Raw genomic sequence first — 15,285 nt, forward strand, 5'->3', positions numbered from 1 at the left:
CGACCTGTTTCGTAGTGAACGTTCGCGCGGACACATTTCTAGGATCGTAACGTAACGAGTTTTATCATGTCATAACGTATCACAATTTGCCTTTGATGCATTTCCAATATTAAAGACAAATAACTAGAGATGCAACGGATAGTAGTTTGGCCGGATATCGGATACGGATATCCGGCCTGGACACTGGCCGAATATCCGGTGTCCGGCCGCCGGATGGGCGTTGGCTCTCGATGTCTCCCGGTCTCTATCAACTCAAGACCAGCTAAGAATCAACTGTGCCAAGTTTCAGCGCATAGTCACAAAGTGCAAGGTTCCCATACAACATCGTGCAGTATCAAAGTAGCTATTAGTTCGTGTTCTTTCGGTGTGTCTTTACCGAATGTATTATATCGCGGTGCCGCGTACATAGTACATTCTGCTAGTAAATGTAAACTAGTCTCCTCCTTACCACAGTGTGGGCAATAAGAATACGATGGAAAACATTTATGCACTATATGACTATACCTAGTGCGATCTTAAGAAGTTTACTCAATTGATCACTAGATGTCGCTGTCACTGCCGTAAACTAGCGAACGAAGTGGCGACGTAACTTGTACTAGAGTTTGATTCAAACAAGTATAATAACGGTGTTGTCCATAACACTTATTTGTTTTAGGTAATTTTTGATGTCTTGTGCGTCATTGAAGACGTGAAAGACTCGTGATTGAAAGTAAAGTATACATGTCTGTCTAATCTAATACCTTTAAAACAGCATATCATATATATCTATCTATCTATCTTGTTTATTTATTTATATATATATTTCGGGGATCTCGGAAACTGCTCTGACGATTTCGATAAAATTTGGTATATGGGGGTTTTCGGGGGCAAAAAATCGATCTAGCTATGTCTTATCTCTGGGAAAACGCTCATTTATGAGTTTTTATATGTTTACCGAGCAAAGCTCCGTCGCCCAGATATTATGTATACTGTACGCCATACATTACCTCGCGTAATTATTCGTCTCTATTTTCGACATAATAAGCAATAACAGATTATTTTATGTACGCAGGCGAAGAGGGCCCTTGTACGTGGCGCTCGTGTTCGCAGGTGTGCATACCGAAGCACGCACACAACCACACTTGCAAGTAAGTACCTACTTACACCCGGCGGTCTAGCATAAGTTGCGTTCTCTCGCGCGAGTCCATACTTGAAGTCGCGCTTGATGTATGTAGTCGCGCGCGAGAACGCAACTCATGCTAAACCGTCAGGCGTGGCTCACTCCGCGATTTAGTTGCGTCGCTACAAGTACATGTGGCCCACACAAATTTTGGTGTCTAGCCAGAGTAGTTGCCGCGCACCTAGGGTTGCCAGATGGTCGGGATTCTCCCGATTTTTAGCATGTGTTCCCGATCCCGACAAAGTGAAAATTGTCCCGAAAAACTGCTTCACGTTATAAAACAATAATTTCAAGTTCCGAACTGTCGTCGAGCGAGCAAGAGCGCGAGCGCGGGGGGCGCGCGTGGCGAGATTGGGCAGAGCAGCTGACGTAGTGCCAATAATGTAAAATATCGTTGTTTTTAATACAATTAATTTAATTGGAATGGTTTTTTTCCCGACTTAAGGCCCAAAATCCCGAAAAATTTATATTTCTTCCCGATAATAGCGCCTTTCGATCTGGCAACCCTACGCGCACCGCTATGGAATGGACTCCTGCTCGCGCTTGCGCCACCTAGCGGTCATATCTGTCGTAATAGACGCGTTTTGTTAGAGAGTGAATCTTCTGTACCTAGTACGATTATTGATTCTGTACCTACACCACAGCCGGCAATGTGTCAATATCATTTTTAGGGTTCCGTACCCAAAGGGTAAAAACAGGACCCTATTACTAAGACTCCGCTGTCCGTCCGTCCGTCCATCCGTCTGTCACCGGGCTGTATCTCACGAACCGTGATAGCTAGACAGTTGAAATCTTCACAAATGATGCATTTCTGTTGCCGCTATAACAACAAATACTAAAAACAGAATAAAATAAAGATTTAAGTGGGGCTCCCATACAACAAACGTGATTTTTTACCCAAGTTAAGCAACGTCGGGCGGGGTCAGTAATTGGATGGGTGACCGTTTTTTTGCTTGTTTTGCTCTATTTTTTGTTGATGGTGCGGAACCCTCCGTGCGCGAGTCCGACTAGCACTTGGCCGGTTTTTCACATTATATTTTGTTATAGATGCTTGGAAGGCTACAAACATAGACAACTGCCGGATAACACTTGGACTTGCGAAGCGATTGGTAAGCACCTAACCTATACCTACCTATATATATGTACCTGTGGTAGAATTGGTAGTTATACATATGATCCACTGTTATTTTAAGAAGACATTCGATTATTTCATGAACTTGCATTGCCAAATGCTCCAATGCCCTGGGTAGGGATCGATTTCGGCATTTGCGGCAGGCGCCATAACCACTAGGCTACCTGAATCACGGCGGTATCGGTTGACATTTCTTGAGTGCAATTTTGGCTTTCATAACTTTTTCTTTTGTATATGACATGACATCTGTTTTTACAAGCTTTTATTTAACTTGCAATGTATGTATGTTTGTACAGGTCAAATCTTGCAAGTTAAATTAGACCCACTTCCCGACTTCCAATGAAGCTGAAATTTGCATAGGTACATATGTAAGTCGGGTAGCAATGCAATATTATGGTACCATGGAGCTGATCTGATGATGGAGACAGGAGGTGGCCATAGGCACTCTGTGATAAAACAAAGTAACCTATTTGTGTTTGGGGCTTTTAGAATTGTCTCGATGAGTATTAGTTGTCTGCGGAAAGAAAAGTACAGTCAGCGATAAAAGCTTGTACAAAAAAAAATTTTTTGCGAAAAAGTTTTGTTTTGTTTCATTTATTTTCTCGTTTATATTGTTTTTTTTTCACATTCGTTGTTTCGTTTTAGGTGAGAAGGCGCAAGCTATAGTAGCTGTCAACGGGTCGCTCCGCGCTTGGGAGCTCACGAAGAGAGAGAAGGACTCGCGGGTGCTGTATATAGCGGGTGACGAAAGGTATACTTAATTTTCTTAATACAGACACAGGTTATGTACTGTAATAGGGGGCATTACTGCAATGTTTTGCCGCCAGAGTGCAGCACTAGCGCATTTCGTAAACCATAGAGTTACTTATTTATACATACTGTGCCTTATAAACTGTTTTTGACAAGTTTTCACAGACAATAAAATATGACATTGATACATAAAAGGGTTGAATAATTTTACGGTTTAGACTCACTTGTTTTAAGTCACTCGGGTTTTCCCGGCGCGCGCGCAGCGTGCGACGCGGCGTGCCGCAGTACGCGATACACGGCCGTCGTGAACGCTGCTCGCACTGTTAGTGCTTGAGAAAGGAGACCTAGGCTCTCCGAAACATGTCGCGCGAGTGACTTAAAACAAGTGTGTCTAAACCGTAAAATTATTCAATGTTAGCATGTCTCACAACAGTTTAAATTCGATCATAAAAGGGTTGTTTACAAAGGGCGTACTGGGAAACGTGAAATCGAAACACAGCTATCTGCCTCTTTATCGCTCGAATATGCAAGAGTGATATAGAGGTTAGATAACAAAATATCGACTCTCTCGTTTGCGGTAGACCCTTAGATTGTGACGGATTGTGGAAGTGGCGCCACCTACGCAGAGTTTCGCGTAATATTCCCTACTAGCGACCCGCGCCGGCTTCGCACGGGTTAACAAATTATACATAAACCTTCCTCTTGAATCACTCTATCTATTAAAAAAAACCGCATCAATATCCGTTGCGTAGTTTTAAAGATCTAAGCATACAGACAGACAGACAGACAGGGAAGCGACTTTGTTTTATACTATGTAGTGATTATTCTCAATGAAAAAGCGATTACCTATATATTTTAACCTTCTGAACGCCAATAACAAAAAGGCGTCTTATCTAGTCGTGACCACAGCGCCGTGAAAACATTGTTAAGGCGTACACTGTCAAAGTAACCTTCACACTTTCAAGTAAGGTTCACATTAGCTCGCTTGCGCCCGTGACCTTGGCGTGTGAGTGACATTTTTGTTTATGACTTAAAACTTTCAAAGGATTAAACATTTACACAGACTTTGTGTTAAAACAAGGGGGCGAAACTGTTCCTTTCGGGCGAACTCGGCTCCGTTCGGCTCAGCATTGCTGCTAAATAGCTGAAAGGGATAGAGCCATACATTAGAAACAGACAGCATGATTCGTCACTGAATCGCTGTCAAACTTCGGTTTTGTAGGAAGTTTTTTCTGTACGCTAGTCCTATTACTTATTCTGTGGTTAAAATCCATGTTTGTTCCAGTGTCGAAATAACATCAATCACTACTGCCCTTGTTGGTAACTCCTGGCTGGTATGGTGGTCGGACACTTCAGGAAGACTGTCAACCATGGACGCCACACACGCGCTTCAAGCTGACACCACCACCGTCGTGCGCCCGCCAGTTAAAGTCATAGTGAGTACAATGCTATACAATACAACTGTACGCTACAACAATGATATTATATAACCATAGATAGGTTATAATCATACTTGAGGAGCACAAAAAATACTTCCATATTTATTTCAGTGCCGACGAAGAAATCTGTTATTTTTGATCAATTTTCTCATTCCATCCATCTTTGTCACACTCGTTGTTAAACATAAGGTCGTCTCTTTCTCTTTCGGTGTGCGGGAGCTCGTTAGCACGTGCACATTTCTCGCTTGTCCAGCCGCGTCTAAAGGCAACTTGTCCAATTTGTCACAAGTTAAGCGCTTCAATTTTGGAACGCCTATAACCTATCTTGAGTTATAAATCATTGCGCTACAAGCGGAAACGACCACTGTTCTGCATCCGCCCGTCAGAGCAATAGTAGTTTATGTGACTGCTACATAATGAGAGGCATTAAAATACGAGTGTGGGTTTAAGAAACGAACGTTAGTGAGTCTCTTAAAAGGATCACACGAGTGTTTTAATGCCTAATTATGTACAGTTACATACACTACTTTGTCTAAACACATATTTAAAACTAACTAAAAGATAAACTGTACGTCAAATGGCGGTGAATGAAAACTTTTTCACGCATGCCACACATCCCTAGTTTTTTTTAATTCCTAGACAAAAGAATGAAGTCCCTATTCTCATGTCACTCGAGATCAAATATCGTGCGGTTTATATTAAAAAAAACATACTAAATTGACGTTTCGTATCGATAACTGTTTTAATATCTATGGATACTAGAATAGAGACCCACTTGAGTTTTGACTGCTGTTCCAAATTTAAACTCATAACCTTATAAAAATCTATAACGTTATGTACATTAAAGTACAAATTTTCCTACTACCACAGATAAGAAAGTTCTCATAGTAAAATTGGTTGTAATAAAGCATTTCCTACGGTTTCTGAACGCATTATAGAGCACTAATGACGTGTGTAGATAAAGAGAATAGATAGTACAGATAGACGGGTACTGTCATAGTAAATTTTGAAGTCACAGTAAATTTACTACCATCTATCGACACTGATTAAAACTGAAAATGAATTATATGCTATACGCGTGTGCCCGTGAGGGACAGAACATACGCAATGCGACAAGATTTGTCGGGTAGAATTGTTGTCCACCAAGGTCTGCAATGTGGCTAATTCCGTCATTTTGAGCCCAGAGGAAAGATTAAAGATTATTTATTTACACAACATATTCCACATTATCGTACAGAGCTGGATCCTACACTAGGCCTTGCCTGTATCGTAGGTAACCAAATCAAAAGAAAAAAATACACTTATTCGCGAAATTACACAAGGTTAGATAAACAATGGAACGGAATAAAATTAAGTATATAATTAATTAAGATTTTGCCGCAACACGTCCTTTCAAACCAGCGGCAAATCGTTGGTTTATTTCCATCATTTTGGGCTGATATTTAGACAAAATTGGTATACGGTACAGCTAAAATAGAGCTTGTCTGTTGCACATTAAAACGTAATTGAATATTTCCAGGTTCAAGACACGGCTATAATACGGGGTGTGACCTTCGACTGGGTGTCCGGGCGTCTGTACTACACGGCCGTTACTAAAGGTAAACCGGCAGGGTATTTAAAGCTGGTCGAGCAGATCTTGTCAGTAGAAAAAGGCGGCAAATTTGAAAAATGTAGGCGCGAAGGGATATCGTCTTAAAGAAAATTTGAATTTCGCGCCTTTTTCTACTGACAAGGTCTAGCTAGTTGACCGTCTATATCTTCACATCGTGGATACTAAATAAAATAAAACAATAATTATTTGGGAACAATCTTCACAGATCGACCTAGCTCCTAACTACTATGGGTATAGTATAAATCTTTTGAACTGAGCTTATCAATAGGGACAATAGGATCTTTTCAGGGAGGGACGGGAGGCGTCATAAAAAAAAGTTAGGGCGCCATTTCGAGTTTTTTTTGTTATTGTTTTTATTATACAAGGTGACGATATACTTTACTACAATAGGTTAAATGTGAGGAAAACCAAAAAGAGTTCTTTTTTTGTTAAATAATAGATAGATATACATATAGATAAAGCGTTTATTTGACTTGATAATAATTCTCAATCGAGCACAGAAAAATGTTTTTTAAATGTTTTTTTTTCTTTTTTTTTAATAAGGTGGAGATGACGAGGGGTATTCGCGTGGCGGTTTCGGTGCGGTCTACGTGTGTGCTCCGGACGGCCGGCGGCGCGTCACGCTCATGCGGCGGAAGAACGCCGAGCCGGACGATATCCTTATACATAACGCCACCAGGTACATACATACATACATTGCCAGGCGTGGCTCACTCCGCGATCAAGTACATGCGGCCCACACCAATTTCGGTGTCTAGCCATAGCGGTTGCCGCGCACCGCTACGGAACGGACGCCTGCTCGCGCTTGCGCCACCTAGCGGTCATATCTGTCGTAATAAACGCGTTTTGTTTTTAGAGTGAATCTTCTGTACTTATTACTATTATTTATTCTGTGACATTGGTGTAGGCCTCTCTAGTTTTTGGCAAACTAATATCAACAATAAGAATAAGAATAAGAATAAGAATAAGAATAAGAATAAGAAACCATTTATTGCAACACAAAAAGCATACAGGTTACAAAACATAAGGATTGAAAAAATAAGAATAATTGTGCGGCAAAAGGAACGGGCTCAGCATACGCTGCGTCAGTCATTTCATTACAAATTGCCTGCGCAGCGCTGATTTTCAGTCCGTCCCCTTCACTGAACCACATTGACATTTATGCGGGTTAAAAAAAAAATATTCTAAACAAAAAACCACTACAAAGATCTCTATTTAAAGTAGGTAATAATAGTTTAAGTCTTGTTATTGGATAAGTCTTATCTTAATTTTACAGTTTGCAATTTATCAGAAATAAGTACTTTTTTAACAGTTAGAAAAACAAAAAAACCGACATTATTATTAGAAGTATGTTAAAAATCGTTTTGCAGGACTATTTTTACTACAAATGAATATTACAATGTGTTAAATTACGAATTAGCTTGACATTAACTACTGGTTAAATTTATAAGTGCTTAAGTTTATTACTAAATAGGTAAGTAAACATAATAAGTACTTTTTTGTATGAGAGAATACTTATAAATAATAATAATAAACAAAAAAAAAAAAACAAAATTATAAACAATAGGAAAAGAAAGTGCCCTATATAAGTATAGCACAACACCATTTTAAGTAATTATATCCTCTGTCGAAATTTGGTGATTTAATAAAAGTAGGCTCAGTTTGCGTTTAAAAGTTGGAAGGGACATTTTAGCTCGTAATGGCGGTGGTAGGTCGTTCCAGATCTTAGACGCAGAGTATTTGAAACTGCCACGATAACCAGCTGTTCTATGTTTCGGAGCACACATTTTATTTAGAAACTTACTGCGAGTATTTCGACCGTGAATGTCTTTCATCCATTGAAACTTATTATAAAGATATTCTGGTTTTTGACTAGAAACTACATTTTTAACCATACTAGACATATGCAAGGTTCTACGTGCTGCCATCTTTAGAATTTTCCTCTCGTTAAGAAACGGTGTGATATAGGCTCGCTTTGGCACCGAGAAACAAAACCTAGTACAAGCATTTTGGACTCTTTGAATTGCATGCGCGGTTTTAGCCAGCAGACGTGGTCCATAAACGATATCGCAATAATTAAACTGTGACAACACTAGCGCCTCAACCAGAACCAGCCTCACCTCGTCCGTTAGGTAATTTCAAATACCATACAAAATTTTTAGCCTGTAAAATGCGTTTCTTATTTTTGTATTGATATGATCAATGTAGCGCATGTCACTATCTATAATCAATCCCAAGTTTTTGGCTGTATCCACTCTCTCAATCCTTTTACCATTAATCACTAATCTAGGATCAGAATTAATTATCCGACTCCGCTGTAACTTAGATCCAAATATAAGGTACTTAGTTTTTGAGGGGTTTAAAACTAGGTTATTGTTATACGCCCATTTGTATATTGCATCCAGATCCTCATTTATTTGCTCTATAGCACATTTTGTGTCTTTTGGGTCAAATGAAAAATATACCTGCGTATCGTCGGCATACAAATGAACACTACAATGCTTGAGTAGTTTGCCAAGGTCAGCAGTAAACAGAATAAAAAGCAACGGACTGAGAATCGAGCCCTGTGGTGTGCCTCTTTTGACTAGTTTTACAGTCGACCGTATCTCCTGTCCCTGACCATCCTCTGTAAGAACATACTGCTTACGATCTGTCAAATACGACATAAACCATTTCCGTGCTGATACTGACAATCCGTAGTAAGCCATTTTTGCTATTAACAATTCCTTACTGATGCAGTCAAATGCTCGTGAAAAATCAAGTAATACTAATATAGTGCATTTGCCATCGTCAGTAGCTGATATTATGTTATCCGTAACTTGGGCTAACGCGGTGGCCGTACTGTGGCCGCTACGGAACCCGGACTGTACGCTCGGTAGCATATTATTTTGTTCCACGTAGTTAGTCAGCTGCATGCAAACCGCTCTCTCAAGAACCTTTGACATGACCGGCAGGATGCTTATTGGTCGTAAGTCTTTGTGAGATTCTACAGAAGTACTTTTGGGCAGACATTTAACTCTGGCGAGCTTCCATGCCTCCGGAAATACCTTTTCAGAAATTGACATATTTATTATAGCCGTAATTATTGGCAGCGTGAGCGGCAGGGTCATACGAATCATCTGAATAGTAATTGAATCACTACCGCAGGCATTCGTTTTAATACTAGTAATTATTTTTAAAATTTGATCCTCGGAACATTTTAGAATATCAAAAGTATTGTCTCCAAACCTGTTCTTAATGAAATAACTATAAGTGTTTAGATCAAGGTGACCATTACCTGGCACATCCAAAAAGTAATCATTAATGTCATCGGGATTGTTCAGATGGTCAGGTATTATCATAACATTTTCGCTACCTAACGCTGAAGAGCGTTTTAAATGCTGCCACATTTTAATAGGCGTCTTGATATTATTGTTAACATAAAAATTAAAATAAGCTTTTTTTTCTCGTTTAATAGAACTGTTTACATAGTTACGCATTTCTTTATAGTATTTTATATGTGATTCGGTTCTGGTTGAGTTTGCTTTTACAAGTGCTTTATTACGTAAACTTATCATAAGCCTAATGTTATCAGTCAGCCAAGGATGCGGTCTCTCTTGTACACAAACTCGTTTAGCTGGTGCATGCTTATCAAACAATATTGTCAACAAACTTTCAAAACGTTTTACCATTTCATTAACATCGCCCGCCAGCAAAACGTCTGACCAAGGTACGGCATGCAGGTCACTTTGAAATTTCGCCTCGTTTATCCTATTTAAAGATCTACAAGTTATTAACCGCGGTGCCTCTTTTGGCTTCTTGATGAGAAATTCTGAAATAACCATCGCATGGTCGCTTAAGGACGGATTGTGATACACATTGGTTTGTTTACATAATTCAGGAGCATCTGTCAGGATTAAGTCTAAAAGCGTAGCAGAATGTTCCGTTACACGCGTCGGCTCTTGAACCAGTTGTTTAAGGTTCTGTTGTGCCAAGAAAGTCAATAATTCGGACCCATGGTTCCTATTTGGCTGTAAGAGATCAACATTAAAGTCAGTCAATACGAACACATAATTGCAATAAGCGAAAACACTTACCGACTCACTCAGCGCATCTATAGCCTTGCCCACTGTCAACGACTCTGGCCTATAGGCTGTGCCCACTGCCAGCCGCAACCCGCCAGGCAAGACAACCTCGAGCCACATTTGCTCGAGCGCCGATACAGGGTGGTCGCGCACGCGCACCCGCAACCCGCGCCGCACATAGAACCCCACCCCGCCGCCTCTGCTTGCGCCTGCACGAGGTTTATGCTTGAACACGTAACCCGGTACTACTGGTGCACACTTTTCTTCGCCTTGTTTTAACCAAGTCTCGTTAAGAGCTAATAAATCTGGTTTATAACTGGTCATTGCAAATAAAAACTCATCTTTACCCGTATTAAGTGACCTCACGTTTAATAGTCCCAATAACAAATGCGATTTCCGTTTATTTGTCGCGCCGCCTATAAAAACAAAACAAAATTGCTGGATAAACTTGGTTTTCTGAGAGCAAATGTCATTGAACGTTCAAAAACTTAAAACCAATCTATTTCTTTACGATATTGAATGAATGAATGAATGAAATTGCGAATTAGCGCTTGACTCATTAGAGTTAGGTATATCAAGCGCTGCATAATATTATTATCTTAATCTTAGTTTCAAATTAAAACCCTATATGCAGGTACCTAATTTATAACAGCATAAGACAATCCACATAAATTCATCTCTCCCCACAGACAAATATTCTGGTCGGACCGCGGCGGCACCCCGGGCATCATGGCGGCCGGGCTCGACGGCGCCGACCCGCGCTGGCTCGTCAAGCGCCGCGTCCGGCGTGTGACAGCCCTAGCTCTGTCCACAGACAGACTGTACTTCGTGGACGCGTACTACGATACGCTGGAGAGTGTCAAGTTCGATGGCAGCGCTAGGGTTGTGCTGGCCACGTTCGCTAAGCGGCCCGCTGGCGCGCCCGCGGTACATCTACCTAGCGGTACAGGTGAGTGACAGCCCTAGCTGTATCCACAGATATACTGTACTTCGTGGACGCGTACTACGATACGCTGGAGAGTGTCAAGTTCGATAGCAGCACTAGGGTTGTGCTGGCCACGTTCGCTAAGCGGCCCGCTGGCGCGCCCGCGCTACATCTACCTAGCGATACAGGTGAGTGACAGCCCTAGCTGTGTCCACAGATAGACTGTACTTCGTGGACGCGTACTACGATACGCTGGAGAGTGTCAAGTTCGATGGCAGCGCTAGGGTTGTGCTGGCGGCGTTCGCTAAACGGCCCGCTGGTGTTGGTGCTGGTGAGTAACCTACTAGTCACAGACTACACGGACACCGCACGACGAGCGCGAGATCATCACACATAGGCGCAATGTTACAAGTAACTTAACTACTCTGTGGCAACAGTACTGAGTTGCGTGCAGAAATGCCAAGCCACAGACTACACAGACACCGTTAGTCGCAGTTTTAAAAGTAAGATCCTATTCTGTGGTTAAAGTACTGGCAAGGAAGGGTACCCAACTGTCCGGCTCCGATTTGATTTATTTTTATATATGTTATAGAGTAGTTTAAAGTAACCGAAACGTATTTTTTAGCTGTCCAAAAAGCTTCGAAGTTTCACTCACTTCGTCGTCTAAAACTAAGTACATACTTGGTCTGTAACCTAATCGTCTTAAAATGTTTGACCTCTACACCTCATCTATCGACACGAACTAGTACCAGAAATGTAAGAAAGCATGCAAATGTGACGTTATCTATGAAAAGGGACCTTATTGTCGATAGCGCTTACGCCATTATTAACGATGCTCCGATATAAATGCAATGCCGCGCGCCGCCGTGCGGCGTAAGCGCCATCGACAATAAGGTCCCTTTTCATAGATAATTCCCTAAATATTCAGCGATACTTATCGTAGTATTGTCTTCCCCAGGCAACTCGACCTACAAGCCGTTCCCGGTGCCCACGGCGTCGTGCGCCCGGCTGGCGGGCTGGGAGGACTGGCTGTGGTGCGCGGGGCGGCGCGGGCTGGCGCGCCTCCCCCGCCGCCCCGCCGCCCCCGCCGTCGCCCCCCGGGCGCTGCTGCCCGTCTCCGCGCTAGCTGTGGTACACCCGCAGCTGTGCAGGGCTGCTGGTGAGTACACGCCACAGACTACATGCTGGGAGGACTGGCTGTGGTGCGCGGGGCGGCGCGGGCTGGCGCGCCTCCCCCGCCGCCCCGCCGCCCCCGCCGTCGCCCCCCGGGCGCTGCTGCCCGTCTCCGCGCTAGCTGTGGTACACCCGCAGCTGTGCAGGGCTGCTGGTGAGTACACGCCACAGACTACATGCTGGGAGGACTGGCTGTGGTGCGCGGGGCGGCGCGGGCTGGCGCGCCTCCCCCGCCGCCCCGCCGCCCCCGCCGTCGCCCCCCGGGCGCTGCTGCCCGTCTCCGCGCTAGCTGTGGTACACCCGCAGCTGTGCAGGGCTGCTGGTGAGTACACGCCACAGACTACATGCTGGGAGGACTGGCTGTGGTGCGCGGGGCGGCGCGGGCTGGCTACTCTGTGGCAACAGTACTGCCCCGTTCCCGCCGCCCCCGGACGCTACTGCCCGTCTTCGCGCTCGCCGTCGTGCACCCACAGGTGTGTACTTGTGTAGGACTGCTGGTAAGTAAGCATCTAAAAGCCACAGACTACGCAGATACCGCTCGACTAGCGCCAGAATATCACGCGTAGGTGCAATTTTACAAGTAATTTTACTACTCTATGGCAACGGAACGGTGCCACAGACTAAAAAGACGCCGCATTTTCCAAGACCTCAATTTGCAGTTTTAAAATGCTACTACTATCGAGCATTTAAACTGATATGATATATATCGAAAAGCGTTAAAAATATCAAATTCTTAGTTTCATATTCTAAAATCTTTAAATGTCACCCATTTACAATTTGCCCTCTTACCAACAGCGGATCCATGCTTGCTTCCAAACGCGACCGGGGCGTGCCACTCTAGCGCACTGTGTGTACGCAGTGCAGCCGCTGACTTCGCCTGCCTGTGCCCCGACGGACTTACTGCCATCAACACCACTTCCGAACCGGTACGTTGTCTCGCTCTAACTTGTGCAGTGACATGAGACAGACAGCTGCACAGTCAAGTGTAAAAATATGGGTGCACATAACTTACTCAAAAATATGTCTCATAGTTCTTAATTCGGTGACATACGAGCTATTATGGGACATATTTTTGAGTAATGTGCACCTATATTTTTACACTTGACTGTACATCTCTCTGATATTGTAAAGCTTTGGATTCCTCCGAAAACGGTGCCGTCATATGACGGCCGTCATATAGCGGCCGCAAAAGACGGCCGTCTTTACGGTGGCGACATGTGGAAAGTACCACGGCGTCATAACACACCGTCATCCACCAAGGTCAAAGCGGCAAATTTGAAAAATGTAGGCGCGATGGGATAACGTCCCATAGAAAATTTGAATTTCGTGCCTTTTCCTACTGACAAGATTTGCTTGATCATCTATAATTTACTTGGAGGATGAAATATCATCAGAAGAGGAAAATAATCGTAGTACGGAATCATTTATTCAAATCTCGTGTCATTTATTCAAAATGGCGTCACCGCTATCTAATAAAACGTTCGCGAAACTATCGACACCGTCATCTTACGTTACGTTGACAATCAACGTAACGTAACGCCGTGTAGGAAATCGCGCCATCTTGTTTACATAGACAACGTTCTAGTGACGTCAGTCAACGCTATATAGCGGCCGTAATACGACGGCACCGTTTTCGGAGGAATCCAAAGCTTAATAGTTGATTTCTTTTTTAGACTATTTTGTTGAATTTTAGTGATTTTAAATTAGCTTCAAGGATTTTTTTTAAATTCCCGCATTGGTCTTAATCATTGACATACAGTCAGGCGCTAGGGTTTTCAAGTTTATGTTTGATAATAAGTGAACATAGTATTAGTTTAAATTAATGTTACTTTTGTTTCGTACACAGAAGGACCGCGAATGCATCATCACCCCCGCCGCGACCCCCGCCGAGGGTTCCTGCCCTCTCGACTGCGGGCCTGGCTCCTGTGTCGTGTCCCCATCAGGGGCCCCTTACTGCCAATGTGGACCCCTGTACAGCGGCACAAGGTGCCAGCACTACAGGTGCGGGGCACATTGCAATAGGAGGGGGAAGTGTGTGGTGGAAAAAGACGGCAGCACGCTTAAGGTAAGCACCATACATTTTACTAGTAATTTTTCTACTCTGTGGCAACAGTACTAAGTTGCATTAAAAAATGGCACAGACTATAAAAGACACCCCATTTGCGAAGAGCGCTAGTTGCAGATTAAAAAATAAAATGATACTCTGTGACAACAGTACTAAGATGCAAGCCACAGGCTACGTAGGCACCCCATTTGCGAAGACCGCTAGTTGCAGTTAAAAAAGTAAAATGCTACTCTGTGGTAACATATGTACTACTGCGTTGAATGCAGAAATGACACAGACTAAAGAAGACATCGCATTTACGAATAGCTCTAGTTGCAGTTTAGAAAGAAAAAAGCTACAAAAAATGCCAAAATACAGACTAAAAAATATTAGCATTTACGAAGAACTCTTGTTAATTTGATTTATTGTCAACAGTGCCAATGCTTCTCCGGTTACACAGGCGACCGTTGCGAAACCGAAGTGATGCCCGCAGTGTCGCCCTGCGCGACGTGGCAGTGCGACAACGGTGGCACGTGTCGCGAGACGAGAGGGATAGCACGATGCGTCTGTGCCTCTGGATATACAGGTAACAGGGTCGCCATGTAAGGCTAGTCCGAAACCGAAGTGGTGCCCGCAGTGTCGCCCTGCGCGACGTGGCAGTGCGACAACGGCGGCACCTGTCGCGAGATGAGAGGGATAGCACGATGCGTCTGTGCTGGATATACTGGTAACAGGGTCGCCATGTAAGGCTAGTCCGGAACCGAAGTGATGCCCGCAGTGTCGCCCTGCGCGACGTGGCAGTGCGACAACGGTGGCACGTATCGCGAGACGAGAGGGATAGCACGATGCGTCTGTGCCTCGATATACAGGTAACAGGGTCGCCATGTAAGGCTAGTCCGAAACCGAAGTGATGCCCGCAGTGTCGCCCTGCGCGACGTGGCAGTGCGACAACGGCGGGACGTGTCGCGAGACGAGAGGGATAGCACG

At 43.6% G+C, this 15,285-nt stretch overlaps 1 protein-coding gene across 1 annotated transcript in view; it reads left to right on the forward strand.

Annotated features, from left to right (window-relative positions):
• Positions 1-15,285, forward strand: part of LOC134658214 (prolow-density lipoprotein receptor-related protein 1-like) — a 197,808-nt gene that overhangs the window by 155,071 nt on the left and 27,452 nt on the right. Inside the window, 12 exon segments of the mRNA XM_063513823.1 lie at positions 1,052-1,127; positions 2,207-2,268; positions 2,937-3,042; positions 4,327-4,477; positions 6,000-6,078; positions 6,636-6,771; positions 10,846-11,115; positions 11,118-11,269; positions 12,040-12,576; positions 13,050-13,180; positions 14,101-14,319; positions 14,734-14,884. Coding sequence (XP_063369893.1) covers positions 1,052-1,127; positions 2,207-2,268; positions 2,937-3,042; positions 4,327-4,477; positions 6,000-6,078; positions 6,636-6,771; positions 10,846-11,115; positions 11,118-11,269; positions 12,040-12,576; positions 13,050-13,180; positions 14,101-14,319; positions 14,734-14,884 — 2,070 coding nt within the window.

The sequence above is a fragment of the Cydia amplana genome, chromosome 21, assembly GCF_948474715.1.
Source record: "Cydia amplana chromosome 21, ilCydAmpl1.1, whole genome shotgun sequence".
NCBI lineage: Eukaryota > Metazoa > Arthropoda > Insecta > Lepidoptera > Tortricidae > Cydia > Cydia amplana.